This window comes from Lepidochelys kempii, chromosome 14 (genome assembly GCF_965140285.1).
Source record: "Lepidochelys kempii isolate rLepKem1 chromosome 14, rLepKem1.hap1, whole genome shotgun sequence".
Classification (NCBI taxonomy): Eukaryota; Metazoa; Chordata; order Testudines; family Cheloniidae; genus Lepidochelys; species Lepidochelys kempii.
Window position 1 is genome coordinate 9,130,091 of NC_136393.1, and position 27,146 is coordinate 9,157,236.

The window sequence follows — 27,146 nt, forward strand, 5'->3', positions numbered from 1 at the left end:
CAATTCAGAGAGCAGGGGCTGGTACATAAACTCCCTAGTCACTCCTGGAAATCTTAGTCAAATACAGACAGAGAAAGAATCTTGGCTTCTGACTTTGCTCCTCCTTCTGAACTTGTAAATTCCAGCCAGAGTTTAAGGCAGAACAAGAGAGCAACTCTGCCTCCTCCTCCTAGAATGGCAAAGGTATCAGGCCATCTGCTTAATCCCCAAGGGGCTAACACTACAGTGATGCAAATGCAATGTCATGATGCCATGACCACGCCAGTGATCAGTGATGCCACGAAGGCCCTGAGTTGGACAAGCCTTGCCAGTACTTCAGAAGCAGGAATCCCTGGAGCAGAGCTCACCAGGCTGCAAAGGTACTGCATGAGAGCTCTACAGGAAGCACTGGTGGCTTTTGGGCACAGCTGCTGTCTTTCAGCAGATAAAGCACATTTGAACCAAGGCTGCCACGTGTCTATGCTCCAGTCAGAGCCTTCACAAGCCTCTGAGGTTTTGCTTAACAGGTTTCACAAGCCTCTGAGGTTTTGCTTTCTTTGATTTCCAGGCATGTGAGGTTCACGCCCGCCGAGTCTCAGATGGAGCTCCGAGGTTCACTTAAGGCACCCGGGCTGCACAGTTTGCAGAATTTGGCTCAAATGTTTAAAATATTTTTTTTAAACAAATGGAAAATTTTGCAATTCAGAATGGGGGCTACGTTCTTGTAAGTACCTGCCTGGCTTTCCCTGCCAAGTAGAAATGCATGCACCTCAAAGGAAAATGAAGAGCTAAAATCAAGGCTTCCTTGCTGCTGAAAGAACTGATATGGCAGAGACCTGGGGGTACTTTAGTAATTCCTGGCCACATCAGCACCATTGTGCAGGGTCATTCCCAAAATATTGCATCCTGCAGATGCTATTTGCAAGACAGACTGTATAGCCCCATTGGATCCATGTTTCAAGTGTTATAACCTTAGTGCTAGAATTACAATGGCAAGGCTAAATGGCCACCATCATCCCAAGCATCCCAAGTCTTTGGCACGGAAAGCAAAGAACTCCTGCCCAAGAAACGTCAAGAATAGGCACCTTTTCCTCCCATACCATAAACACCCAAACCTTTGAGAACATTGATTGTGATACTTCCAGCGCGCGGTCATCTGGGGTCAGACACACCACTTACCTGCTACAACTCCAGCAATGTAGACAAAGCCAATCCTTGCTGCTCCATGCACCATTTCGAGGGGAACCCCAACCAGAAGCTGAAGAGCAACATTGAGTCCAAGGTGTTCTATCCTGGGGCAAAGAAAAATACCATTAGTTGTGTTCTTTCTAACTGTGTTTTCCCCTTGTTTCCCACAATGTAACGATGTCTTGGAAGAGGAGGCCAAGTGAGCCACAATCTAGATTCTAATCAGATTTCTTTGGCTTAGTCTATGTAACTTTCATGCATTTTTTTTTTTTAGTCACTGACCTACAGCTGATTTATCATCAATATTCATATCACATGCTCTGATACCTGCATTTGGAGAGACAGGCAGCTATCCCTGGGCATAGATTTTGTCATGAATCCATGACTGCAAACTCCACCACAGTGGCAAGGGGATAAAAACCATGACCTTTGTTTAAAAGCTAAACAAAGCCAAAGCCTAAGGAAGTCTCACCAGTAGTAACATTGGGGGTTTTAGCCTTGCAGGCTGCAGCCACTAAAAGACAATTTTGGCACATGAAATTGAACAGATCTGACATCATCCAACAAAGGGAAGTTGTGATGGATACAGTTCACACTCCCCAGTCATTTATTACAGGCTACCATGGTGGATTCCTTCAGTGAATTTTGTGGATGGATATTATGTTAGATTTTTACTATTCCAAAAGAATATTACAAAATAATCCCCAGATGAAATGGGCTAATTCTAGATAGGTAGAGTGCACTCCCTGATTTTTCCGTTAAAGCTTTTCATAAGAATTCTGTCTCCTCCCAAGATTACACCAAATTCTCTTCATCTTCCATGTTATAAGGGCGCTATCTTCATAAGAAGACACTTCACCCTCTCAATAGCATTGGTAACGGATTGCTATGACATGAAGTCTGCAGATTCAGACCAGTGGTTTTAGGAATGTTCCACACATTACTCAGATTCAAGCCTGTTATAATGTGAACCTGAACAACAAGGCATGGCCTGGCCTAAAGGAATATACGACATGGGGGAAAATGTGTGAACCAATGCATATAGCAGGAATGTAGAGCCATGGACTATTCACTGTGCACTGACCCACCAAATACACTGGGTGTGGAAGACGGTTAAGTGAAGACTATGTTTGATTCAGGGGCTAGGAATGCAACTGAGAGAAGATTCCTGGTTTCCTTCTATTGTCCAGCTCCACAAAATCAAATCCTTTTGGGAGTGTGCTTGACATAGTATTTTAATCTATATAATGGAAGTTCTCCCTTTTGATGCCAAATTGTACTCTGAAAAGATCAAGCTTTGGTGGCACAGGTATTCCTGATAAAAAGACAGTGAGTAAAATATCCCGCCTGAAAACATTTTTATCGTACCAAGCAGATGCTATGAAATGATTTCACCTTTAAGTGAAACCCTGCTCAGTGTAGTCCTCATAAATTGTCAAAGCATAATTGAAGCTACTGATGCATGTATAAAATTAGAAATAGCTTCTGCATGGAAATAAATAGCAATACTAGAGAAAAAGCATGGTTACTGGAATCAGGGGACCGACAACCAAGCTGTTCAGAGTACGTTACATCACTTATTGCTTTTACTGCTAATCCTCCTTTGCAGCCCTTAGGTCCTTTCAAAGGCGGCAAAGTTCTTTACAAATAGCGATTGAGCCTCACAACACTCTTATTACACCCTTTTCCACACATGGGTACAACGGAGTACAGAGGAGTTAAGTGACCTGCAGCCACACAGCAAGACAGTGGCAGAGACAGACAAGAGCCCAGGAATCTTGACTCTCAGTCTTCTGCTCTAACCACTTGACAGTATGCCCTCCCGCTCTGCACATCAATTTGACATGTGAGTTTCAAGGCAATTCTAGGTTACGCACAGCTGTCCTATGACAGTTCCTTTTTCATCTTGCTGATACACAATGCAGCTTCAAGATTCGTGCTAGCAGGCCCCACCCCACGCTCCATGTCCTAACATTTGCTGGGCCTATCCCTATCTGCTCGTAGCAGGAGCAGAAAGAAGGTAGAGATTTCATGTCCGGCTGACATACGGTGGCTTCATGTGGGGGATCTATCAAGTGCAAGGAGGGATTGTGAAAAGCACTCGGGATTGACCTAGTTCTGCTCCCACTAGAGTCAATGATTCAATGCTGATGGGCTGCAGCAGAAACAGAGACAGTCCCATGCTGAGTGCTTGTGCAACTCCCATCTACAGTGCAAAACACAGCGTCAAGGCTGCCTGCGGAACTCCAGCCTGTCGTTCACCATCCCTACTGTGCACGTTAACAAGTGCCAACCTGCGTGGGAGCCAGGCGGAAAGCATGAATCCCAAGCAGATGCATCTGTGAAAAAAAAAGACACCGATGCTGTAGATTTCCACTGTGTTTGGTCATGAGTTTAGAACAGCAAAGATCTTACATCTAATCAACAACACTTGGCACATAGCTGTTGTTTTCTATTTTTTAAAGCATCATACAAATATTTACACATCCCCTCTGCTACTAAAGGATTCCCAAGTGCTTTAACGATGGTACTACGGCCTCCCGTATGCCATCCTAGATAGTTCCTGGTCACCCCTGGTGTTCTCACTACCCAAATGGCCAATCAGTTATCCTGTCCCCAGTGCCGTAGTCATCACTTATCTTGGGTTAGGTATATTTAGTTCTTTTGGGCTTTCCTCATGTTAGCATTGTGATTTGCCTAATGTAAATATCAGGGAAATCTTCCTGCTGTGGAGGTTGTAGAATATTCTCCCTGGGTAGGTGGTGGAAGCTGCATCCTTTGGGACGTTTGAAACTTAGACTGGACAAAATACTAGACCTTGTTCTGGATGGTGCAATCCTGTCCTTAAAGGAAGATAGAAACAAACCTATTAAGACATCAGCCTCTCTCTAATTTCTAATATTCTCTAATAATCCAACCCTCTCGCTGCGTGCCCCCCCCATTTGTTCAGCAGTTTATCATTATTGGACATTTCTGTAACCTAACTGAATGTGCTTATTCTGCTTGCTCTGAGCATTGGAGCCACTGGGCATAGTCATTTTCTTGTGTTCATTCTGCTCATGCAGGTACAGGGGAGTCAAGCACTTAGTTGGGAATGCCTACCGAAAGTCAAATAGAGATCACAGGAATGAATCAGAGCATCTCACTGCCCTTGTATAGAAGGAAAACAAGAGACTGACACTTAGTAACCGTCCTGGGGAATGTCCAACATTTTAAAACCAAGCAACTGTCCTTATTTTAGCAAGGCAGCTTTTGCAGGCAAAGCTTATTCTTGTGAGGGACTCTAAAAGCTATTTCAGTGGACCTGACACATGTGCCTGTTCTTAAAAGCGTTACCAGGAGTGAGCCTATTCAGCCCACTTTCCCATCAAGCTAAGAGCATCAGAGGTTCCATAGTCAATAAGCACCCATAAAACATAATTAGCTTTCTCCAGCTTTGAATGTGTCATTCTTGAAATGACAATGTAACTGATTTATTAGGACATTAGCCTTCTCTGGGACCAAACAAATGGGACTGAGAATCAATGCAAGTCATTAGTTACGGCAGTGTAATAAATGGGTGGGCCCCCGATAATCAACAGCTGCTTTGCATGAAAGCAGAAGGGCAAAATTTACAGCTTCAACTTGGCTTTCAGGCCTCTTTATAAAGCTCTTTCCATGAGGATGGAGACACAAACAGTGCATTTTTGGAATCTTTGTAGAAGCACAGCCAGCTGGCCTTAGCAACTGCCTTCTTCTCCAACACCTTCTGACTGTCACTTTCATTTTTAAAAAAAAGCAGACGAGCGCAGTAAATTAAGGAATGCAAATTACCATGTTAAAGTCTCAGCAGGAAGTATAACAGCAATAGACTCCACACTTGGATTTACTGGATTAGCCTGCCCTTTGAAAATGAGATGGGAATAATGGGCCCACAGTAAAAAGATTATTACCTTCTCGGGATTTATCTATTCTCCTGATACGAAAGGTACTTAATACAGATAAGTCAGCAAGAAATGATCATTTAACCATCCAACTATTGGATGCTGCTTCCTCATAAAAACTGCTACAGGGTTTATTATTTAAGCAGGACTGTGTGGTTTTGATGGTTATGTATCTACATGATTTAGAATTCGTTGCAAAAGTAATGAGGCTCTCTGGGATAAATCTCAAATATTTACAAAGGTTAGACATTCGATACTGTCTTCATTATCGCCTCCCTCCGAAACCAGCCAGGGCTGTGAAGTAAACTTGGTAAATAAAGGACTTGGCAAACTTTTCAAGCAAGATGTGTGACTAACACCAGAGCGCTGCTTGCTAAGGCGAAGTGGTGACATTTCATGGATTGGAAAGCCCTGTTACAAACAATAACGAAAGAAGTTTAAATGCTAATAATCTTACCTTTCATTCAAATGGATCCCAGAGCAGTTTGCTATTTTATCTGATTGTACAAGCTATATAATACACATACACCCATGTGTATGTATACACAAGGTATACAAGTACATATTATGGAGAGTTAGGCCTACATTTTTGACCTCAAGGTAATTCATGCACATCAGTGATTCTCAGGTAAAAACATAGTGAAAACAAGGCTCTTGAGGTTTACTGTGAGGAAAACTTGCCAAGGTCAGCACTATACATGCCCCTACCTGCCTGAGACTGACCAAAGTGAGTTTACCTCACACTAAAACTACAATGCCTAGTCTTCACTGTGGCCAAGTCTACGCTTAAAATTTAGGTTACATTGCTCAGGAGTGTAAAAAATCCACAGCCTGGAGCTACATAAACAAACCGACTAACCCGCACTGTAGATGCCACTAGGTTGATAGAAGAATTCTTCAGCCTAGCTACCGCCTCTCGGAGAGGTGGATTAATGACAGCGGTGGAAAAACCCCTTCTGTCACTGTAGGGAGTGTCTACACTACAGCGCTACAGGGGCACGACTGCAGCACCATAGCTGTGCAGACATTGCTTCAGTTTTTACCTCAGGATAGCTCAGGGGCATTAATTATACTGAGGTAAAAAACACAGCTTTTTGACAGTGAAGACAAGCCCTGGGTTGCTGCTCAATAGTTAAGATTGAGAGTAACTTTCTGTTATAAGGCCAATTTTTCCCTCATCCTTGCTTGAGTTCCTCAAAGATGGACCTTTCCACTTCACATTTTGCATGTGTGGTCTGTGTCCTGTCCAGCAGAAGTGTCTCTTTCTCTGCCCCCCACTATCTGCCCTCACCACCCTCCAGCTGGAGATGTGTTTGGACAAGGCTGTTTTTGGAGGGCCATGGCATGCAGGAGACACAGGTGTTTTGGAAATTTCTTCTAATTTTTTCTTTTTTTGCCCTGTCTTTCAAACAAAATTGGCTCCTCCTAGGAAATTTACATGATGTTTACTTGAAAGATCTGGGTGAGATCTTATGCACAAGACCAATTGTGAGCTGAGGAGAGAAGTTTAAGGAGCTATTCACTAGCAAATTAGGAACATCAGATGAATCTTTTCAGCATTTTAGTGGGCACCACTGATTAGATTTCCATTAATCTTTCATGTAAGGGGAAAAAGAAAAAAAAAGGAAGAGTCTCTAGCCATTTCCTTGTAAGGTTCAAATTATAAACTATCACAGAGAAATTTGTCACGGTGATATTTCCAATGAAAAATTTGGGGAAAAACCACAACTTATCTATCCAGACATTGGCAAAGAGAGAGATCACTGGCCCGCACACACACAGAAGGAGAATGCACATTTCAGCCGTTTACAGGCTTTTCTGTCGTGCTGTCATCACTATGGCATCTGAGCACTTCACAAACACCAATTAAGCAAGCCTCATAAAACCCCTGTGGGGTAGAGAGGTCCAGGGAATGGGACACTGGGCAGGAAACAGGGATTCATAAGACTTGGATTCTGTTCCCAGCTGGGCTTGCAGACTCCCTGTGTAACTTTGGGCAAGTCCGTTCATGCTGTGCCTCAATTTCCCCTCTGATTGTCTGTCTGTCTTGTTGCCTCTTCAGGGCAAGAACTGTCTCATACTGTGTGTTTGTACAGAGCCTAGCAAAATGAGACTCCAATCTTGATTTGGGGCCTCTAGGTGCCACCAAATACAATAAGATAGCAAAATATTATTAAGTAATTATAGATTATAGGCACAGAGGGATTAAGCAACTCACCCAAGCTCACACAGGCTGTCTGTGGCAGAGTCAGGACTAAAACGCAGACCTCTTGAAACCCAATCCAGTACTTTAGCTATAAGACCAGATTTCATCTCAAAGCCAAATGTGGCAAATTGGGTAAAAAATTCAGCTACATTTTTGCAGATTTCTTCTCCAATATCCACCTAGTTGTACTTGGGGGAAATTGGGCAAATGGACAGTTGGGGAAGCGCAGAGCTACATAGCCCCAGATATGTATGTCGGGGTCACCGGCTCAGTAGTGAGAGACACGCACCATCTATCGAATCACTAGTGCCATTTCCTCCAGTACAAGGACTTTGAAGGTAACCCATCTGAACAACAGCCCAGTATTTTACCATGTCCCTCAACAGCATGCGATTTGTTCTACTTCACAGAATGGCCATTTGCAACTGAAAAATCTTTTATAAAATCCAATTCTGAACTGATTCAAGTCAATCTCTCTCTCTCTGGAAACTCAGCTGTGGGGACCCTCTGAAATTTGTGAAGTACTCACCCGGCATGCATGAATATGTAGGTTAGGTACCTCCAAGCCTGAGCACGGAGCTGAGGATGATACACTAATGAGTTCTTCAGGTATAAAGGATGGGTGACTTGCAGCACAAATCTGTCTAATACCACTCCGTTGTAAAGAAAAAAGGCAACCTAGAAAAGCAGGGAGATTCCTCAGTTAATGAACACCATCCCTCCACAGAAATAAACTACAATTCAATATCCAACTTGTGCAATAGGTTCCCCCAGCTATCACAACATGCTTATATAGCAGTATGAGAGTACTAGCCATTTACAAACATGAATGATTACAAGGTTCCTGCTCTGAGGAACTAACAAACTCCAATTAAGATGCATTTAAAAAAAAAGCCTCAAAACCAAACAAAATTGTAAATCTACATACAACCTTTCACTGCAAAGGACCCAAAAGCACTGGACAAACTGCATCCGGACAGCATCACTGAAATGCAGACCCCATGAGCAGGGAAGTGAGGAAAGCAGAGGGGTAAGGACATGTTTTATTGAAGAATGATAAGGCAAGCACCTACCCCTTATGAAAGGTACCAGAGTCTTTAGCATGCATGCAGAACCTTGCTTTGTATTGTCTCCTTCTAAAGCTCCACAGAAACCAAAATTTATCTAGCTCAAAGGCTGAAGGGGATTTGGATGAAAGGCGCAAGAGGTTTTAGCTTTTCCACTGGCACCACCCTTTGCCTAATGGCCCACTGACAACTAACTTCAGCAGAACTTTGAAGCTGTCCTGAGGTACCGCACCAGAAGCTCATGCAGTGGAAAGCATCAGATGAACGACCTAGACTTCTGCTTTTGGAGACCTCGGTTCCAAATCTCCCATTTACACGTGAAAGCCAATGTGCTAGTTTCACCCTAGTCCCTATTCGCGCAGATCTCCAAACGAGCACAGAGCGTGGCCCCAGCGTCAATGCGGGTTCAAGAGAGGCAGGTGCATTGGCAGAGCCAGGGTCTGTACGTGTGGGGTAACAGTCTCCCTACGCTTGCTCACGCTCCGGGAGGGGTTTTCAGGAGCGACGCAGTAGGATACCTGCCTCTACAATGGTGATGGCAATCATGAACCAGGGCGGAGGACAGCAGGTGTAACTGTCGTAGTACCACTTCCGGTCTATCTCGCGTGGCAGGGTCTCATATGCAACATGTCGAATTAGCCTCTGGGACAGGCTTAGTCCCGACTCCTCCAGCAGTGCCTTGCTGCACAGCCTCCTGTTCCCCTGCAGAATGGCTTGGCGGAAGCTATTGGACCTTTTGTTGCTCATCTGAAAAGAGAAAAGGGAAAAAACATGAGCCCAAAACATGGGCCAGTGCAACTTCTCAGGTGGGAGTACTACCCACCTGGGGCCTTGTGAGTCTAGGCTCAGTGTGCCTGTCTGTGGGGAATGTTACCAGGCTGGAGCAGCGGGATCCAGAAGATCAGAGTCTGTGACTATCATGAGGCAGTGAGTTCTGTCTGACCAGGGCAACATGAACTCCCTTTGACGGTCAGGAAGTCCCGTAGCCCTTCCCACTCCTGATGGCCTGCTCCCTTATCAATCTTTTGACTCACTTCCCTTTGGAACTAGCTGTCAAACAACATACATTAAGCATCCTCCATTTCTTCCTTCATGATCAGGTGGGTTTTCACGAGATTTCTGAAGCATTCCCAATGTGGCTCAACCTGTGACCTATGTACTCACACCTTTCCAGCTCTTCAGGACATGCGTTTTATCTGTCGTAAATGACATATACATTTATGGCACCACATCACTAACAACTGTGTTCCTAATTTGCAGCAGTTGAGTGCAGATTTTACACAGAGTTTCAAAGGGAAAATACTAAACTTGTATTGTGTACCAAAATGATCACACTAGCTACAGTAGACAACAGATTTAACTAATATTCAGAGAATCCTAGCTATTATAAGATTGCAATGTTGTTGGTGATTTTTTTAAAATTGTTACTATAACAAATAGAGGGGCAGATTTTCAGGCAGTTTGGGCTTACAACTGTGTGACTAATTTGCATATGCAATTACCATGATTGAATATGTTCAGCATTAAACTTATTATCTTTTTGAGCACACAATTTCCCAGTTTGCACGCACAATAAAAGCACTTGCACTCACAAATTAGGCATATGGAAATGTGTGTCTAACTTGTCTTAAAAATCAGGCCCCAACTACCTGGCAAAGCGATAATTGGCCTGCATGGCAAACAAACCTGTTGCACAGCAGCATCACATAGCTGCTATATAATATGCCCGGTTTTCTCTCTGGATGAGCCCTTGGTTCTGTGGGATTAGAAAGTGAACACATTTGTTTGTGGATGAGGGAGATTGTGGGGGAGTGGATTTTGCATTAGCCAGGCTTTTACATGGACAAATACTACATATGCAGTGAGGTGAATTTGAGGGACTCCTTCCAGTTCTGAGTGAACAGGTGTCACATCTACCAGCAGACCGGCGGAGGACAAAACCTGGCCAGTGAGACTGAATTACCTTCACAGCCCTAATGGGAGTCCCCTCCCAGGCAGGTTCGAGGCATGTCAGTCGGGCACTGTCTTAGGGGAAGCATGCAGTTTCCACTGCCCACTCTGAGGCCTGTTCTGTGGCCCCAGTGGAGGACTCTCGAGCTAGCACCACTCACTAGCAATCAAGATGCATTTGCAAAAACTGAAACGAAAAAGGAAAGTCACACAAGTGCAAGTGGAACGCTCAGCACAGAAAACACACGTACAGCTGTCAGCATCCCAGCTACACTACTAGAGCTGGAAACAAGGCTCTTTTAAGGGAGACATCGTAATTTTAATTCTCATGTGATAAGCTGCTGACAAACTAGGAGTGCACACACCCTGCCTTCCAAGCAATTACAGCCTCCCATTATTGTTCATGCTTGAGTATTACATTCCCGCCTAATCTAAGTGCAGCAGAACTGACCCCCTCTCCTCACCTTACAAGCGGCAAGAAAGCACTACGCGCTAGCCAAAAGCCAAGCTGCGGACCTTTCCCCTAACTTACTGCATTTTCGCAGCCTCGTAATCCAAAAACATCTGCTCCAGCGCTGAACAAAAGAAATACAGTTCAACAGCACGGGCCTCTCTGGGTTCTTAGATCACTTTGGTTTTGGCTTACATCCTCAAGATGGCAAAGCCTGAACCTTGTGCTTTCAGGCACGCGTAGGCTGTTGCGTAATTGTTCCAAGCTGCTTCAAGCCCACTGATCATTGCAGTAAGCAACATGGATTTAATTGCTGTGAGGCAGAGCTCTGGGCCATTTTGGGTGACCACCTAGTAGCCTGGCATGGTTTTTTTGAGCCTCGTGCACACGCACTGAGATCCAGCATCACAGTTGTTGCACTTTCATTACCATGCTTGTACAACTGGGGTGGGGGGGGGGGGAGCTCCTTTCTCTCCTTTTCTTACTATCCCTCCATTTCTGCCTCACACTCACTGGGAAGTCAAAGTAGGAAATGGAGAAAAATTCCACCCTCTTCCCCCCTCTCCCCCCCAAAAATTTTATTTTTGTTTTCAAAAATCTAGATACAATTTTTCAACTCAAAATGAAAGTTTTCATGACAAAATTTTTCAGTGAAAAATGTTGAAGTGAATTATTTTTGGGGATGTTTCGGTTTAGCTCAGACAGCTGTTCTTCACTGAATAAAAGGAAAACGTCAACTAGTTCTCGCGCCTCGTGACACAGAATACCAATGGCTACAAGCAGCGGTGTGGGCTGGCCAAAGTCGAAGCTGCTTCTTCTTTCCACCCTTTTTATGAGTGTTTCCAACGAAGGCAGATGCAAGTTTTACAATCCCGGGCAGGTCAGTGGGTTCATCAAAGGGCCATGGACACCACACTGAGTAAATACACACACTGCCAACAACCTTATTCAACGTCTCCGGCCTTCAGCAGAAGATGCAGAGTGCAGCAAAAGGATGTGGGTGATGTAATAAGCCAGCCAACAGCTTGGGCAAGATTCTGTGCTGCCCCTGTAAGGGGGGCAAAGATACCCCAAAGAGAGGGATGGCTAAGCTGGCTTCAAACCTCATGTGTGGCCTCCCGTGTAATGACAGCTCTAGGATCCTATTTGCCCAGAATCTCTGTAGGGTTGTGTGTGTGGTTCTGCCCACGATACACCCTGCCTGTCCTGGACCTGGAATACAACCTAAACCAGAGCTTGCCAAGGGGTCCTCAGAAGGCAGCCTTACAGCTATGTTCCTGTGGTGCAGGAATCCTCCTCCCAATTGGATCCCAGGCTTTTCAAACCCCTTTATGCCACTCCAGACCTTTTACTCAGGATAAAGGGGCTGAAGCAGTAGTCAAGAATCTCACCCAGTATTTCTGTCCCAGCAAATAAGTCTTTACTTAATGTTGATGAAGTGTATTTAGCTATGGATTACTTGTGGCAGAGATGTGCTGACAACCCCCCGTTTCCTGTGTAAAGCACATTTAAAATGCTGAGGACTTTACTGTCTGGAGAAGCAGGCATCTATTTTGTGTTCAGCGCCACAGCGACTGTCAGTGTGCGCTCTCTGGCAGAGACTTTACTTCTGTTCTCTCTTGCTTCACTCTTTTTGCAATCAAAACCAAATAGTAATTCCAGCTGAAAGTGTGTGTTTGCCCACTGAGTATGGAGAAACTTAACAGGCCCCAAATGCTGCGGATACCTCTCTCTGCTTAGCAGTGATGTGTTAACAACTCATTTTCCTGACTACCACAATATGCACCACTACCCACCATGTTACATCAACCTACAATCACAGAAAACCATTGTTTCCATATTCAACAAAAGAAAGTGATAGTTAGAGTTTAGAACTGAGCAGTGTTGCCAGCCCTTGGCAAATGATCACATTCTCTCTTGACAATACATATCACCATTGTAGAGATTGGTGGGAGGGGGCGGGGGAGGGGGGAGTCAGTTTGGAAACACGAGAGGCCCCAGCATTGGTTTTGCCATAGATGGTTTGTTTGCAATTGTTATTCAGCTCTGGAATAGGGACTGATTTCATCCTTACTATACTGGCATAGGATTCCCAAGCGTGACAAGGATACAGTTGCATTCAGCACAGGAATGTGAATTCAGAAGTCCTGCAGTGCACTAGTATTAAACCAATTAATGATACAGCACTGTCCAGCCAAGCACAACAGGAAGGGCAGTATAAAGTGCTCAGCATTGGCCTAACTCTGCTCCTACTGAAGTCTCTGGTAAAACTTCTTGACTCCCGTGGGCAGAGTTGGACAATGCAAAGAGCTTTTGCAAATCCCACCCTGCATGAACCGAGTCCCACAATCTCCCAGGGAACTGGATATTTTTATCCCCAGTTTTCACACAGGAGCTTGGAGACAATACAGCAAAGTCAGTGGTAGAACCAGAATTAGAACCCAGGAGTCCTGAATCCCAGGATCCTTCTCTGATTACTAGGCTGCACTGCATTTGCTACCATCAAGTAGAGAGTTCAGCATTTTTTTTCAGGAGACGAAGGTTAAACACAAGCTCCACACACAAGCAGAAATAGAAGCTCTTAGCGAAGCTACTTGCTCAGTGGAACCAAAGATGAGACCCCTTTGTTCTCACCGCTACCTGTGTTCACGGTCCCTTAGCTCTATGAGGTGTTCCCGTATTCAGTCACATCTGGATGGTAAAAAGACAAAAGAAATTGGTAATCGCTGGAAAGCGGCAAATGTTGGCATCATGAGACAGAGTGAAAACCCTCAGAGAGTGCCCTGACATCTCTCCAGAGAATACCTGAGTCCACTGGCACCGACTCTGTGGGTGCTCGGTGCTCAAGCACCCACGGGAAAAAAAAAACAGAGGGGTGCTCAGCACCCACCAGCCACAGTGATTCTGCGGCCCCCCGGGGCTGGCCCACAGATCAGCTGTTTGACTCGCCCCGGAGCTGGCCGTGGAGCAGCCAGAGGCTGGTGGGAGGTGCTCAAGGGAGGGGGGGCAGGGAGGAGGAGGGCGGGAAGAGGCAGAGCAAAGGCAGGGCCTCGTAGCAGAGTGGGGGTGGAGCACCCACCAGGAAAAAGAAAAGTCAGTACCTGTGCCTGAGTCTTTCAATGTTCTTCCCCACCAAGCCCTATAAAGAGCCCACATGCAGGAACAGCAAAAAGGAGGAGGAGTTGCACTGAATTCGGTTACCGTCACACACAGTAATGAGCAGCCCCTCCGCTCTTCTTCCCTCCCAGCCATAGAGACAAATGTACTAATTCAACGACAGGTGCAAATAGCAAAGACAACCCCACTCTACCCAGCTAGGAAACGTTAGCGACAGTGGTCTCTTCGACATTTACAGTGTCATTCTAGCTCTCTGGCAGTTATATTTACATTCCACACAGTATTCTAACTGGCTTTTAAAGTATCCATTTGGACCTGGCCTTAGTAATGGGGTGTCCTTTAATCTCGGTTAAACTAGCTTTAAATGGGTGATGTATAAGAAAAACATGTTTTTAATCTAATCTTCCTGGGGACTTTTTTTTTTAAAAAGATACATTAAAGAAATGTGGCATTTTAGAAAACACACTGCACTGGCAAAACTGTATTAAACAAGTAACGATTGTTTCCCCGTTACATAGATTTCTTTAGAATGCATGTAAAAGAACTTGTCCCTCTAGTATATTCGCTCTGCTGCAGGAGGCTATACTGGGCCCTTTCAAACAGACACAGCAATAGGACTCTATCCATTTAGCATCTTTTACAACAGTTGGTGAACTAATTCTCCATTATCTTTGTGAAAACCCTAAAATATCTTTAAATTGCTGAGGATTTTCTGAGTCTATTTTGCTGTCAACTAGATTGAGGTGCAAATAGTGCAAGGTGTAGGGCTAACTCCTGCTCCCCTCAGTCACACAAGCAAGCCACTTCACTACTACTTGTGTGAGTAATGTGAGCAGCTTTTGTCCTTGAATCATTCTATGAAAAGTCTGTGCCGACTTGTTCTCTTATCATTCTACCCTCTGTCTTCACAACAAGGGCTGTGCTTAGAACAGGAATCCTGGGTCTATGGACTCCAGTTGCCAATAAATTGTGCTGAGAAGCCTCAGAATTTTATTTATTTGGATTTATAGAAAGATAAGGTGATATCTGTCCAAGTGCTCTGCTATTACCCACTTATAGTCAACTCAGACAGAGGGCTATGGGATCAAAGTAGATAGGGCAAGGAATCTGTCTCCTTGCAAGGGCCAAATGTGGTCCTTTGAAAGAGGAGGTATCTGATATTCAGCATACAGGGTCTTAATCAATAAAAGCAATTGCAAATGAAGTGGAGTAAGAGTCTTGCATTGCTTCAGTGCATTCTACTGGGTTTCCAAGAACTAGAAGCTTTGCTGGCTCTTCACACAGAGGTTGGAAGGGATTTGGTAAGGTAAGAAGATGGTTTATGGTGTGCCACCTCTCCATATGTGTAATGAGTGTGTAATGGCTGATTACAGCTCAGGATACAGACAGAGGGTTCAAATTCACCCCAGCCGTCACACTACTGAAATCAGCAGCTTCACACCAGGAATGAGTCTGGCCCAGAACCTCAGTTAATTAATATGGAGACAATGTTTTCAGCACCACCCCTGCCATAAGACGCACATTACGGAGCCCAGGAGAGGACGTGCAGAGCTCTTCTTTCTCTCGGGATATTTTTTTGACTCGCTCTCCAGTGGATCTTCTCCCAGCTCTCCATGTGTAAAACTATCACTCCAGAGAGACGAATGGAGGCAATGGGGCAGCTGCCCATTTCTGGCAGGGGGGTGTCTGTTTGCAGCCCCTGAGTTGCTGGTGGGGCATAGCCTAGAGCTGTCACAAATAAGCAGATGGTGGCAGCTCACTACTTCTCCTGCTTGGGTGTCCCAGGACCCGGATGCTCCCCTTGGCTGTCCGGCTCTCTAGGGCTGGGTGAGCTGACCCCTTTGACGGGAACTAGGGAAGGGCAGCACATCCCTTCCAGGTGCCTGATGCAGCGTCACTGTTCTAGGAACCTGCCTTTGCGCAACTTGTGCGCCTGCTCTTGGTGTGGACTTGTTCCAGCCCAACGCACATTCCCCGCAGCCTTGCATCTTGTGTCACCATTTACCCCTGGTGGAGTGGGTGTACAATGCTACCAAACCACAACAGTAGCACTTGACATCCGTTCAGCACAGGCACACAAGATGCAGGGCAGTGCGGAGTCAGGCCCCTTGCCTCTTCTTAGTCCCCACATCCATTGCTCATAGCAGTCTTTTCCGACAATCTCACTGCTACTGGCATGAAAGCCTTCTCCTCTGCTGCTACTGCCACAGGTATCTCCCGGTCTCTCAATCAAATCTCACTTGTAAACAGTTCTATTTTCCGTTACCTGTCCTCGCTTTCCTCTCCTGCTGCTGGCTGCTCTAGAAAGGCATTATTTAACAGCATTTCAAGGATGCAGATTGTCATGAAAGACACTGGGCTCAATTTTCAATGGAGGATGGAGACAGAGAAGGAAAAGCTTGGGGAGAGGGCTTGGGGAGGATGAAAAATGGCAAGATTCCTACTGCTGGGAATTTGACTTCTGCTGGAGGGGGCTGGTTGTGTGTACTGAGCCTCTGTTCGGATCAGGCCCCAAGATAAAGAGCCTTCATGCTGGACCCTGATTATAGTCACGGCCCAGTCACGTGCAAATACTCCAGTGCACGATAGAGCTCCCAAGATCCAGGGCCATTGAGTGGGGATACAGCAGAAGTCTCAGGACATGATCCAAACTCCACTGAAGTAAATAGGACTTTGGATCAGACATTAATTTCATGAACTCCTTCCGTCCCCTGAGAAAGCTGGGACCCAGGGCAGTAGAGACAGACAGAAAAACAGCAGATTAAGTAACTACTTCTGCTTGGACTGAAGCTGGATGAGAAGCCTGTTTTTTCTTTGGAAGAATCCAATCTTCCCAAACAGAGCCTCCCATATGGTCACAATTTACTTACTTGATTTTGGAGGTTATATAATATTGGTATTTATGAGCCAAGCATTTAATCACCAGCTGAAAGAACACTGAGTCCATTGTTGGCTCACACATTATTGCGGATCCAGAAATACAGGGCAGGCTACCCCATCCTCTCTTCGTGCAACTAATCTGCAGCTTCTTTAACGAGCATGATATTAAAGCTGCAGGCAAATGGGTGTATAAAGTATTATATGAAAAAGGAACAAAAGCCACACACTCATTCAGGGTTCAGTCTCCTCTAAATGGCTCTCTATTATTCAGGATGCAAGGGAGAAAGAAACCTCCTTTGGCAAACAGCCGAATGGGCACAGGCCTGTAATGGTGGCAGAGCTCTGAACCTGTAAGCACACAGCTCACCTCTGATGGCAAGTGGGTTCCTTGCTGTATAAACATCCCAGACAAAATGGAGCCCAGAGTTTAGCTCTGAATATCTCCCCACTTTCAGAGTGCTCAACGTCTGGGGCGCTGTGTTGAGTCCGTTCTAGAAAAGGGACTAAACTATGCCCACTTGGATCTGGATCTGAACTGTTTCTAAGATCAAGGATTTACAAACCCTCAAGCCATTGTAAGGATGGGCGAATGCGCCATTCCAATCTAGAACCAACTTTCCCCATGACTTCAGATCGAGAGCTTTGGGTCAACCTGAACTTGAAAATCTGGAAGCATCAAAATATTATATTACAGGCAGCTTTTCACAAGATCCACAATGGGAGCTTCTGGGTACTGAGCATTTTGAAAAATCAGACCCACTTCATTAGGTGCCTAAATGGGAGCTGCTATGGGCCAAAAAAACTTCAATGTTCTCGTCCCTACCTGTCCCTTGGCTCCTGTCTCTGCTGAAATCTATTAGAGAAATCCCTTTAACTAGGGATTAATGAACTACTCCACCTCAAATAGGACGATCCCTCCCACCCTGAACCTTTATCCAAAACTCAAACTGAATCTTAGAGATTCAGGAGACCCACGTCTCACTAGCAGCAGCTCTGGTATTGGGGGACCATCCTAGAGAAAAGTGAGAAAGAAAAATCTGACATATACATTGAATATCACAACTGTGGTACATCCCCTTCACAGCTAGTAATTTACTAATGCAGCTCTTCCAAAGAAAGGATCTTTTCAGGGGCAGCTGCCCCAGTCCCCTGACTTATGAGGGGCACAATCCATTAGAGTATTCCCAAAATACCACAAAGAGGGCTGCTTTCAGCCCAATTTTCTGCCCCTAAGAGCCTTGGAAAAGCGTCAACTTTTGCCCACTGAGCCTAAACTGGCTACTTTTAACACATCCAACACACTGTGACACGCAATTTGCTCAGCCTCCCTGCCCCATAGGATTCTCCCAGAGACAAAGCACTAAATAGGAGAGGTTAACACAGGCCTTTTAAAAGCCTCCATCAGATTCAGTTTTATAACCCACTTTACTCATAAATGCTGCTTTTCTAATCAATTTGCTTTCAAGATTCACACTTATTTCCTTCCCTCATCCCACACTTCCACAAAGCTCTACAGTGGATATACGTAGGCTCTCTCCAAAGCACACAGCTCAACATCAATTTCATTTCCCACATATGCTTCACATCCTCCGCCTTTTCATATTAACATATGAACACCTTCCTGGAGAGCCTCCACTGTCACAAAGGAAAAACCAAGGTCTTTTCTTTAACCTGGCAGTGGATTTTTAATTTGAGGAATCATAGAAATTACAGATGGAGAAGATCTAATCAGTTATCTAGTCCATTTCCCAGCCAGCGCAGGATTGCTCCCTGTTCAGTATTTTGTCTTCACTAATTTTAAATGTCCCAAGCTCTAGAACATCCACCCTTCCCTTGAGAGAGACATACCCAGTTGGTAGGTCTCACTTTCAATACATCTCCTAAGGTTTCCCTTTTCAGCACATAATTTCATCCCTTCTAGTGAATTCCCTTTGAACAGCATCCAAATAATTCCTCTCCTACCTTGGAATTATACACTTCAAATATTATTATTTTTAAAGTAAAGGATTTTTTCAGGAAATGATTACTAATTATTATTATTATTTTGGGGGAGTTCCATGGCTCATGTTCTCTGGGAGAACAGCTGATATGATCACAATGGTCCCTTCTGGCCTTGGATCAATAAATATTTCAGACCATCATGTCCCCCCAACTTAGAAGACTCAGTTTCAGATGGTAAGTTGTGTTGCTCATGGGACAATGACAAGAGGTGAAGCATCTCAACGCCGCTGAATGGAGGGATACAAGTAACTGCTTTCACAGTAAATTCTAGCAATCACAGCCTTCAGACCCAATTATATTACAGCAATGCTGTAGCCTGGCTACAGGCATATAGCAAGAGAAAACACATTCTATACAACTCTTAGGCCCGTTCCCACAAACACTTACACGTGCTTAACTTTACTACCATAAGTATTCCCACCAGTTTCAAAGTTAGTCAAGTGTATAATGCTTGCAGCATGGGGGCCTAATGTCTTTATTCAAATGTCTCTCCAAAGCACCAACACCAACTGACACACCAGAAACTTGTGACCTTTCATTTTTGGTTTAGCCGTTGGGAAGAAGGTTGAGGGAGTGGAGACTTCTGAGCTGAAAAGAGCCCAGATTTAATTTTCTGAAGTGACTGAACTTTTTTAAAATGTATTTATACCATTTCATAATTCTATTTATTTATATATATATATGAATAAATTAAAATGGCCATTTAACTTGACATCTTGTGTATCAAGTTTCAGCTGTAAGTGATTTGAAACGGCTGAGAAATCATGGCTTAGGATGGAAATTCCTATGCCAAGTTCCACTCTAATAAGCGTAATGATCAGTTACTAGACTGTCTCATCTGCTGCTGCATATACCATGTATCAGATGGGCTCAAAATGACACACAAGCTGAGCGTGCTCAGACAGCACCTCTTGTATCCCAGTTATTAGATTTCAAAATCCTGGCACAGCCCCATGACAGCTCATATAATGGGATGCATGCAGCACTTTGTATGTCAGCAATGACATACGAATCATGCACTAAGCATTATGTTTTATGTATTGGACATACATAATATACACACCAATGGGGCTCACTGCCACTGAAAATCTTCCCCCTATACAGAATTTTATTAACTCCCATTATGCGAGTTTCGATAGGGGTTGGGTGCCTACTTGTCACTGGTGTCTTTAAACGCCCCCTCACCCCCCGCCCCGATAGGTGCTGCGGTAAACAGAATAATAGCACTCTCTCCCCACAAGTATCTCCCAGTGCTGTAAGTTCACCTTCACGTGACTGAGGTCTTCCCACCCCATCCAAATAGGAGGACAGTATTTGAGACCCACGGATCAATGTTTGTTACAGTGTCCCCTCTGTGCTATGCAGACTGTGACAGACTCACTTCCTCTAGCTAGGCAGAACAAGGAACACACACTCATCAGTAGGTTATATACTTCCTCCGGACAGAGGAAGATTATCCCAAGCTTTTAAGGCCAAGAGTTTGGATCCTGGATAGGCCCCCACTTACGGGGCAGACACCATCTCAACCAACACCAGTGACTGAACCAGGGACCTCCAGAGCTAACTGCATGAGTCTTTACAGCTCAAGCTCAAGAGTCAGGCTGTCAAGCTGAAAGTTGTAACAGGCCCATGTTCTCTGTGGCTTAGGCACAGAGGGGGACATGTGACACACACTGACGAGCGGGGTTTCTGCCCTGCTTTACAGATTGGTAAACTGAGCACAGAACAATTAAATGACCTGCCCAAGGCTGCATAGGAAGTCAGAGGCTGATCAAAGTTTGCTACACTGCATCAGATGTGTAGCCCATCTAGATCAGAATCTTCCTCTCCAACAGTGGCCAGTGCGATTGACATCTGTCACACCAAAGGCTGCAGAGCAAGGTGCATGAAATCCTGCAGCCGTCAATTGCGGGATCATCTGTCCCTTGAGGAAATCTTCTACCCTCTAAGAGCTAGAGATTGGCTTAAAATGAAACATGAGGTTTTATACCCCTTCCAGAACTATTTCTCTTCTTTCCCCTCACCCCCAGTATTTACTACTATAGCTCTGGATGTTAGCCAGAAATAGAACCCAGGAGTCCTGTGTGCCCAGCCAGCAAGACAGCCAAAGAGAAATGGAGTGATTTAAGTGTTTTTGCATGGTGGAGCTGAAGGTCCTCCATGAGGTTAATAATTAAGCTGGGTTGAGGGACAGTGCAGGAGGCTGCCCTTCTCCAGCAGGTATCACTCACAGGCGCAAAGGAGAGAAGAAACTGGGCTAAAAAAACCTCAGTGTTTTCTACACTGAATATCTGCAGGTTAGAAAGAACGAGAAGATCCTGCCCAATAGAAATTACACCTGGTTGCGGGAACTGTGAAGATACAGATTCCAGTTTTTACAGAAAAGGTCTTTTATATGTAAAATGGTCACTGGAAAGGGAATGGTGTTTTAGCGTCTAGGGAAAGAATTCGTCGGAGACGTGACTCATTTGGGCAACCCTGGGGTTTACTGGGCAGTGCCCCTAGAATCACAGATTTGGGGTTTACTGCACTGTAGAATTACATCCAGTTACTGCAGTGCAACGTTTAAATGGGGGTGGCCAACCTTTAGCTCCGGAGCCACACGCGGCTCTTCAGACGTTAATCTGCGGCTCCTTGTACAGGCACCGACTCTGTGGCTGGAGCTACAGGTGCCAACTTTCCACTGTGCCCGGGGGGGGCTCACTGCTCAACCCCTGGCTCTGCCACAGGCCCTGCCCCCACTCCACCCCTTCCTACCCCCTCCCCTGAGCCTGTCGTGCCCTCGCTTTTCCCCCCTCCCTCCCAGAGCCTCCTGCATGCCAAGAAACAGCTGATCGGGAGGTCCAGGGAGGGAGGGGGAGGCGCTGATCGGCGGGGCTGCTGGTGGGCAGGAGGCACTGGGAGCTGGGGTGGGGGAGCAGATGGGGGGCTGCTGACGTATTACTGTGGCTCTTTGGCAATGTCCATTGGTAAATTCTGGCTCCTTCTCAGGCTCAGGTTGGCCACCCCTGGTTTATATAATCCTTCTGTACAGACTATCAGCCTATTTAAATAGAAGCACAGATCCTAGAAGCCAGATAGTAGGAAACTGGAGATATGATTTATAGCCTTTTTATGACTGCGCTACAAAATATTCCCAAGTACCATAAAACAAAAGAAGAGGGCTTAAATCATTCCCTACTCCCCATTATCTTGCAGGTGGGATACGGTATGTAACTCCTTAAAAGCTCACCCCATCAAAGATAACAAAATCTTCATGGTGATATTTGACCCACCAAAAAAGTCAAAAGATTAAATCTAAGGTTTTCTCCTTTTCTTATTAGCAGCTTTTCACTGATACAGAGCCCCTCCCCTCATTGTGATTCTCAAGCCAAGTCTGACTAAGTATAATGTGGACACTGCATCACCGAACAATGAACTTGTGCGAAGCAGATCAAGATACTGTAAAGCAGGCCCACTGACAGCAATTCTGGGCCCCAGGGCAGAACAGTCCACGGGCCCCCACGCACGCACGCGCCCTGCCTACGCAGACACGGTCCGCCTGATATGGGCCGTGCTGCGCCTGCACTGGGTGGTGCCCAGCGAGCTGCCAGCTGCACTGCTGGGCACGCTCTTCCAGCACGGCCAGGGCTTCCGCATGCCTGCCTGATAGGGCTGCTAACGGTCTAATTGCGCAAACCCGAAGACCCTTGCCCTGCCCCCTCTTTGGGGCCATGCCCCATCCCACCCCTTCTCCAAGGGCCCGCCCCTGCTCACTCCATCCCCTCTCCCTCTGTCGCTCGCTCTCCCCCACCCTCACTCATTTTCACCAGGCTGGGGCATGGGGTTGGGGTGCGGGCTGCAGGCTCTGTGACCGAGTTTGAGTGCAGGAAGGGGTGAGGGGTGCAGGCTCTGGGAAGGAATTTGGGTGCGAGAGAGGGTGCAGGGTCGGACTCTGGGAGTGACTTTGGGTGCAAGAGGGGGTGTGGGCTCTGGGAGGGAGTTTGGGTGCGAGGCGCAGTCTCTAGGCTGGGGCAGGAGGGTGGGGTGCAGGAGGGGGTCAGGGGGTCAGCGCTTACCTAGGGCGGCTCCCGAAAGCAACCGGCACATCCCTCTGGCAGCGGCTCCTAGGTGGGGGACTCAGGGGGTCTCCGCACACTGCTGCCCGCAGGCACCGCCCCAGCAGCTCCCTTTGGCTAATGGGAGCTGCGGAGTTGGTACTCGGGCAGCGGCACGTGGAGACCCCCTGCCCCCATAGGGTCCTGCCCTGCCCCCCGCCCAGGCCATAGGGTTGTTCTGGCTGCTTCCTGGAGTGGCACGGAGTGAGGGCGAGCAGGAAGCCTGCTGGAGCTCTGCTGCACTGCCAGTGGTGGCAGCCGGCAGCCCCTGGGCCCTTTGAAATCACCCAGGCCCCTGGGCAATTGTCCTCTTTGCCCCCCCCCCATGGGCGGGCCTGCTGTAAGGTAAAAAAGGAAGCTAGAAGCACAGGAAAAAAAACACACAAAGAACTGTATTCTCCAGCCAAAAGCAGAAGTCCTATAAAAATGCCTCACCACATCCCTTACGGACATCTCACTCTAATGTTGCTCACAACTGAACCCTGCCTGCCCCCAAACAATTGCTGCAATGCTCAGGAAAATCCCGCACAGCTGCTGTGCACAGTCAGATGCCGGAGATGCTGGGTGACATTCTGGCTGCACTGAAGTCAACGGCAAAGCACCAATTAACACCAATGGAACCAGGATTTCACTCTGTGAGAAAAGATGCACTGAAGGTGGGATAAGGAGCCAGGAACACAACACGCCCCCCTTGGGAACCAAAGCAAATTGAGCTACACTGGTCCAGAAGTGGGTGGGTGGGTTCAGATCCTAGGTTTGGTCCATTTCCAATCTGAACAGACCCAGGAAGCTGGCCTGGTGTTGATCAAAAAGAAGATCAAGAGATGGCTTGATTACTGAGTGCAAATACCACAACAGAGAAAATATTGGATTACCAAAGGCCTCTTTAATCTAGTAGAGAAAGGCATAACAAGAAAACAAACGCTGCAAGTTAAAACCAGACAATCTCAAATTAGAAATAAGGCACAAATTTTTAAGGGGGGTGGGGCGGGCCATTAGCAATGGGAACAAATTACCAAGAGAAGTGGTGGATTCTCCATCACCTGTCTGGAAAACATGCTTTAGTGAAACACAAGTTATTGGGCTCCATATGGGAGTAACTGGACTAAATTCTGCATCTGACGAAGTGGGTATTCACCCACAAAAGCTTATGCTCCAATATGTCTGTTAGTCTATAAGGTGCCACAGGACTCTGCCATTTTTACAGATCCAGACTAACACGGCTACCCCTCTGATACTGGACTAAATTCTGTGGCCTGTCTTAGGCAAGATTTCAGACTAGATGATCTAATAGTCCCTTCTGGACCTAACATCTATGAAAGTACCCACAGTGCTCACCAGAGCTAGGCATGACAGAGCCCTGTTCTTAGCAATGTGCTACCACCAGGGTAATGGGGCGGGGGAGGGGAAGTTAGCCATGTGATTTGGAAAGCATATTAGGAAAAATGTAAATACATACATACAAAGCTTCTAAAGCAGGTCAGACGGCAGTCACTGGGGAGACCGTGCAGTTAGTAGTTAGAGCCTGGGTCGAGGAGGGGCGCTGGGGAGTTGAAGGAGATGCCACATCTCACAGGAGGTTCTCAGCACGGCTTGGATTCTGTCTCATGTGTGCCTACTGGCTGTGCAATGCTCCCGCACTTGAGCCATGTCCCACCCCTTTAAAAACTAACAACATGCGGAAAGTTCAACTTGGAAAAATCCTTTCAGAAACCAAAACAATGAACTTTTCATTTGCAACACAACTGATAGTGGGGGTGTGCAGCTATCGCCAAGATCTCTGGAAGGGGAAAACAGAAGAGCTCAGAGAGGCCGCTTTTAGGGTTCCTTCCAGTGACGTAAGTTGCCAACAAAAGGTTTTGTCCACAGAACAATTATCAACAATGCGTGACCCTGAAAAAATGCAGAGGGAAAAGGTTACGAAGTTCGAAGACGACAATGTATTTTAAGGGCTATAAAACGACATGCTGCACAGAGCCTTTTACAACCCAAAAGGGAAACACGACAGAATTTCATAGAGGCAGCTATCTGTTTTTAGAACTCTAGAATGAATTGATAGAATTCTGTAACCACGCTATAGCTCTCCATTAAATTCTAGATACTGCTTTAAAAATCCAACAAAGGACACAATTCTCTATTCAATTTGATCTGTTTTTAGAATAATTTCAATAGAACTCTATTTTTTATTTTCAGTTAAACTCTGTTGGTTTCTTCCTTACTAAGTTTTACAGGAGTTTTCCAAAAGGGAAAGGTCCCAACATAACCTCATTAAATTCCCCAGTCCACCAAAAAGTCCTATAGAATATAATAGTGATTATGGCCCCAGTTCAGGAAACACTTATGCATACGCTTATTTTTAAATACATGCTTATATATCGAGTTCCAGTCAAATAGCCACTTAAGTGCTTTGTTAAATCAAGGCCTGAACCAACAAGGCCTACGAAAATTTAAACAAAATAGTATTAAGTATTTCATGAAATCTTTTCTATGGGTTTTATGAGCAAACCTATAAAATTCTATAGCCAGGCTACTGATGTCTATTACATTCTATATGGTGATTCATAAAACCTATAGAAGAGTTATTTTCTATTAAATTCTGGAGGATGTTTCCCAGCACATTTTAAAAAACATACTAACGGTTAAATTTCAGGAACCAACTTTTGGCCTTCTGTTTTTGCCTGCACTGAAATGCTACCAAGGAAGAATTATTTAGCTTTGCTATCCAGCCAGCCATGGACCTTGGTTCAGATGCCCACACAGCTTACTTAGGCCAGGACCCTTAAGTCTTGTGGCTCAGTGCTGGAAGATGCTACAGGAAGCCAGCAGAATGTCAACTCCATTGATTTTGGAAGAGCTAGGGGGGTTCTCCTTCTGGCTGGAGCTTTTCATACAAACACACATAGCTGGATACCGGAATTGGGCCCCAGTTTCTTATAGCTAACGTTATTTTTACAGCACCCAAAGCCTGCTAGAGCAACTAGACTGTGACCTCAGGGGAGTCACTTCACCCGTCTTTCCCCTTCCACATTTTGTCTGTCTTGTCTAAACTGGAAGCTCTTCAGGAAAAGGACTGTTTCTCTTATTATGTATGGAGAGCACCTAGCCCATTAGGGCCCTGATCTCTGTATATTATTACTCATAGCAAATTCTGATACAGCGCCTCCCCTTCACTGAAGGGGGAACTATCCCAAACTAGCCTTTCCTTCTCCCTGATGACAGCTAGGCATGCATTGATGTCATGCATGAGCAGGAAGAGCAGAGGCCACAGATGCTACCCTTGGTTTATTTATTTGCTTTCAAAGAGAACAAGGTGGTGTTGGAGGCTGCCAGCACATGGCCTGGGTAATTCAAAGGAGACAGGATGGGAAGCAGGAAGGCTGCTGGGCTGTTTTCCTGGAGGAGGAAACATGTTGGTGCCAGGAGTGCTGGAAAAATGTGTACAGTAGGGGTGCTAAGAGCCATTGAACCAAACCGTAAACCCTGTTTTTGATGGAAACCATTTCAAACCAGGGGTGCGGCAGCACCCCCACTTTCAGCACCTATGGCTGGCACCTGTGAACCTCAGATTAGGGTGATTTGATTATTGTTGTACAGCTGACACTACGTTTACAAAAAATGCCTTTTGCTAGGATTTGCCTCCTCTGAGAAACCACTGAAATCTAGACTCTGCCTGGGGGCACTAATCCCAGACCTGGGTAACAAAGGATCTGGTTTAAATTAGTGGATACGTTTTGCTCAAAGCAAAGTTGCTGCACCAACTTAAAGTTACTACAAAGCTACAGCTAGCTATTTATTTTGGAACCCACTGTACTGCGTTTTGTAAATCACACTGAGGGCTGTTTCTAGGAGCTTGCCTGACATTCCCAGGGTGTTGAAACAGCCAGTCCCTTCCAGAGACAGCTGTTGCCCACAACACAGCTCCTCTCCACAATCTTCAATCAAAGAGCTGGGACAACACAATGAAACAATATCTGGTATTTCTGCCACATCTTCCACTGGAGGATTTCAGCCAGTATTTGCTAATGTTAAACAAGCCACAGAAGAGGTAGGTAGCTACCATCTCCCTTTTACATACAGGAAAACAGGCCCAGAGAGGTGAAGGAACTTGCCCATTTCTCACAGTAATAACTGTGGCATTGCAGGGACTAGAACCTAAGTCCACCGGACTTTTAAACCTGCACTTTATCTACTAGCTAATGCAATACACAGAGACACTGATGAAAAAGGCCAGGTCTACTGCAGACACTTGCTGGTATAGCCATGTTGGTTAGGGGTGTGATTTTGTGC

General features: G+C 45.7%; 1 protein-coding gene across 7 annotated transcripts in view; it reads right to left on the reverse strand.

The window, feature by feature from the left end:
- Positions 1-27,146, reverse strand: part of RHBDL3 (rhomboid like 3) — a 132,130-nt gene that overhangs the window by 29,620 nt on the left and 75,364 nt on the right. For 4 of the 7 annotated variants that reach the window (XR_012154757.2, XM_073310419.2, XM_073310416.2 and 1 more), the window contains 3 exons: positions 8,886-9,110; positions 7,826-7,974; positions 1,159-1,271 (listed from right to left, as the gene is read on the reverse strand). Coding sequence is in view for 6 of the 7 variants with exons in the window: in XM_073310419.2 (XP_073166520.1) it covers positions 1,159-1,271; positions 7,826-7,974; positions 8,886-9,110 (487 nt within the window). In the remaining variant the exon portion in view is untranslated. Of the gene's footprint in view, positions 1-1,158; positions 1,272-7,825; positions 7,975-8,885; positions 9,111-10,326; positions 10,501-24,318; positions 24,649-27,146 lie in introns of those variants that run through there. The other 3 variants (XM_073310421.2, XM_073310423.2, XM_073310418.2) reach the window with 3 other exon arrangements.